Source organism: Lynx rufus, unplaced genomic scaffold (genome assembly GCF_022079265.1).
Source record: "Lynx rufus isolate CCGP_SWC_20201006 ecotype Redwood Valley unplaced genomic scaffold, mLynRuf1.p SCAF_10, whole genome shotgun sequence".
In the NCBI taxonomy this organism is placed as follows: Eukaryota; Metazoa; Chordata; class Mammalia; order Carnivora; family Felidae; genus Lynx; species Lynx rufus.
The window spans coordinates 45688387-45690851 of NW_025814824.1; the positions used below are offsets into that span (position 1 = coordinate 45688387).

Below are 2465 nucleotides of genomic sequence, written 5' to 3' on the forward strand. Positions count from 1 at the left end.
CTTAATATCCTTGTCAAAGATCAAGTGACCATAGATGTATAGGTTTATTTCCGGATTCTCAATTCTACTCTATTGATCTATATGTCTACCTTTATGCCAGTAACACGCTGTTTCCATAACTGTAGTTTATAGTATGTTTTGAAATCAGGAATGTGAGTCTTCCAACTTTGCTTTTATTTTTCAAGATTTTTTCAGCAATTTGAAGTCACTTGCAATTCCATATGAGTGTTAGCATTGGCTTTTCCACTAGCCGTGTTGGGCTACCCCCATTCCCTTTGCATTCGGGAACCTTCCATAGGTTTATTTTGTGAGACCAGGCTTTAGGTTAGGTTTTTATTTTTAAAAAATGTGTGCAAGCACAATCGATTTTTAAAAATTGCTTTTATTTCCCATGACTTAAAAATGAATAATAGTCTAATACACAGCATAACACTAAACAGGTGGTCTGTGAACAATAAATACTTAAATAGTATGAATAGCATATTTCAAATAATTTAAATAGTAGAATATTTCAAATAATTTAAATAAATAAAAAATACAAAAGATTTTAAGCTATAAGCAAATGAATTGTGCATTTCTCTGTTCTAAACAGCTTACTGCAACTTATAACATTTACTATGATTTTAAATAATCTCACACATTTGCTATTATTCCCTTTTCATGTGGCATAAAATTAGAGATGAAGATTGCACTCTGAGTCCTAGAAAATAGCCATTTAGTTGGCCAGGTGAACTGTTTTCAGACTCAGCATCCTTTTTATTTCCTGAATGTCCCTGTGAGCTTGTTAATGACAAGCAAGCATCTTCTGATTTCTACCCTGACAACCTCCCAGGCACAGTGGCTGTATTCTTTCTCTTTAAGATAGAGACTGATTCCTTGGAAGTATCTCTTCACAGCCAGTCTGGAGTTCTCATTTCCCAGGGGTAGCTGTTCCATGTTCATTTCCTCCCTCAAACACGTCTCCAGGTCATCCAGCTGCTGGTAAAGTCCAACAAGGAATCTGTCCAGAAGCGTCTCATCCCAAGCCACAAAGGAGTCACTTTTGCTGAAGAGGTTGAAGATCTGCTGGAGCATCTCATGCACGACAGCTGTCACTTGTGTCTTCTCAAGCTGGTTCCCAGCCACAAGTATCTGAGGAAAGTTGAAGTCAGTCCTGTCCTTCAGACAGGACAGAATGGAGACTCTCTCCATTTGACTCAAAAGTGTGAAGGTTTCTGGATTGCTCGGACGCAGGTCACAGTCCAGAGAGTAGGCAGGGCTGGAGCACAGCATCACCAGAGCCAACAGCACAGAGATTGAGAGAGCCATGAGGCAGCTGGAGGGTGGGATTCTGCAGGACTGCCTGAAGAGGAAGTCTCAGAAAGTTCTAAGAACTTTGGGTGATGAGTGCCTTTTAAATCATGAACATAGAAACTTTCATTTTCTGGGTTTTTCCATTTTTGCCCGGTCTTTTCCTTTTCTACTTTTTTTTTTTTTTTTTTACAAAATCAGTAAAAAATGTACATTTATTGACATGAGTGCCTAGATGGGGGACTCCAACCACATGTGCCAGTGCAGTATCTACACAGCATTATAACATATTTTTCATACCACCCAGATTGTTCTTGGGGAGAAAAGCCTAGACAAAGTCAGAAAAGGGAGAAATATTTATGCAAGAAATGATGGTCTTTCTAAGTCAACAAGAAATATAAAAAAGCTATTAAAACAGGAGATTTAAATTTTTCTTACTTTTTTCCTTGTTTACACTTTTCTGCCTTCTTTAAAGCTTTTCAGTTGTATATATGCCTCAAAGATATCACTTGAGTTTCATCTGAAAACTCATGGAAGATACTGTTTGGAAAACAATATTGCAGATATTACTTGTCAAAATGGCCTGCCAAGCACTTTGCTAGGTGCTCGTTTCCGTAAAAGTTTCAAGTTTGCATTCAAGTGTGTGAGTCTCTTGGTTCTCTACCAAGTACAACCTTTCATAGTAAAAACTTTGCCTTAATCATTGTGTGGTAATTCAGACAGCCTCATATCCTTAGATATTCCCTCGACAAGTGATATCCTATCACGTACTCAGGGCTAATGGGGCTGTAATGGTATTCAAAGCTTATCATGATGGGGCACCTGGCTAGCTCAGTCAGTAGAGTGTGTGACTCTTGATCTCAGGGTTGTAAGTTGGTGTCCCATGTTGGGTGTAGAGATTACTTAAAAACATAAAATCTAGGGAAACCTAGGTGGCTCAGTCGTTTGAGCATCTGACTTCAGCTCAGGTCATGATCTCATGGTTCCTGAGTTCAGTTCCAGCCCTGCATCTAGCTCCCTGCTGTTCCCACAGAGTCCGCTTGGATCCTTTGTCCCTCTAGCTCTCTGTCCCTCCCCCACTTGCACGCTCTGTCTCAAAAATAAGTAAACATTAAAAAAATAAAAATTAAAAAAATAAAATCTAGGGGCGCCTGGGTGGCTCAGTCAGTTAAGCA

General features: G+C 39.1%; 1 protein-coding gene across 1 annotated transcript; it reads right to left on the minus strand.

The window, feature by feature from the left end:
* Nucleotides 1-756: 756 nt before the first annotated feature.
* LOC124525682 (interferon alpha-2-like) lies at nucleotides 757-1308 on the minus strand. The gene has a single exon (XM_047098239.1). The coding sequence runs from the start codon at nucleotides 1306-1308 to the stop codon at nucleotides 757-759; it is 552 nt and encodes a 183-aa protein (XP_046954195.1).
* Nucleotides 1309-2465: the final 1157 nt, after the last annotated feature.

Excerpts from the sequence above, each read along its gene's own strand:
- LOC124525682 (XM_047098239.1), bottom strand. The coding sequence starts at position 1,308 with ATGGCTCTCTCAATCTCTGTGCTGTTGGCTCTGGTGATGCTGTGCTCC.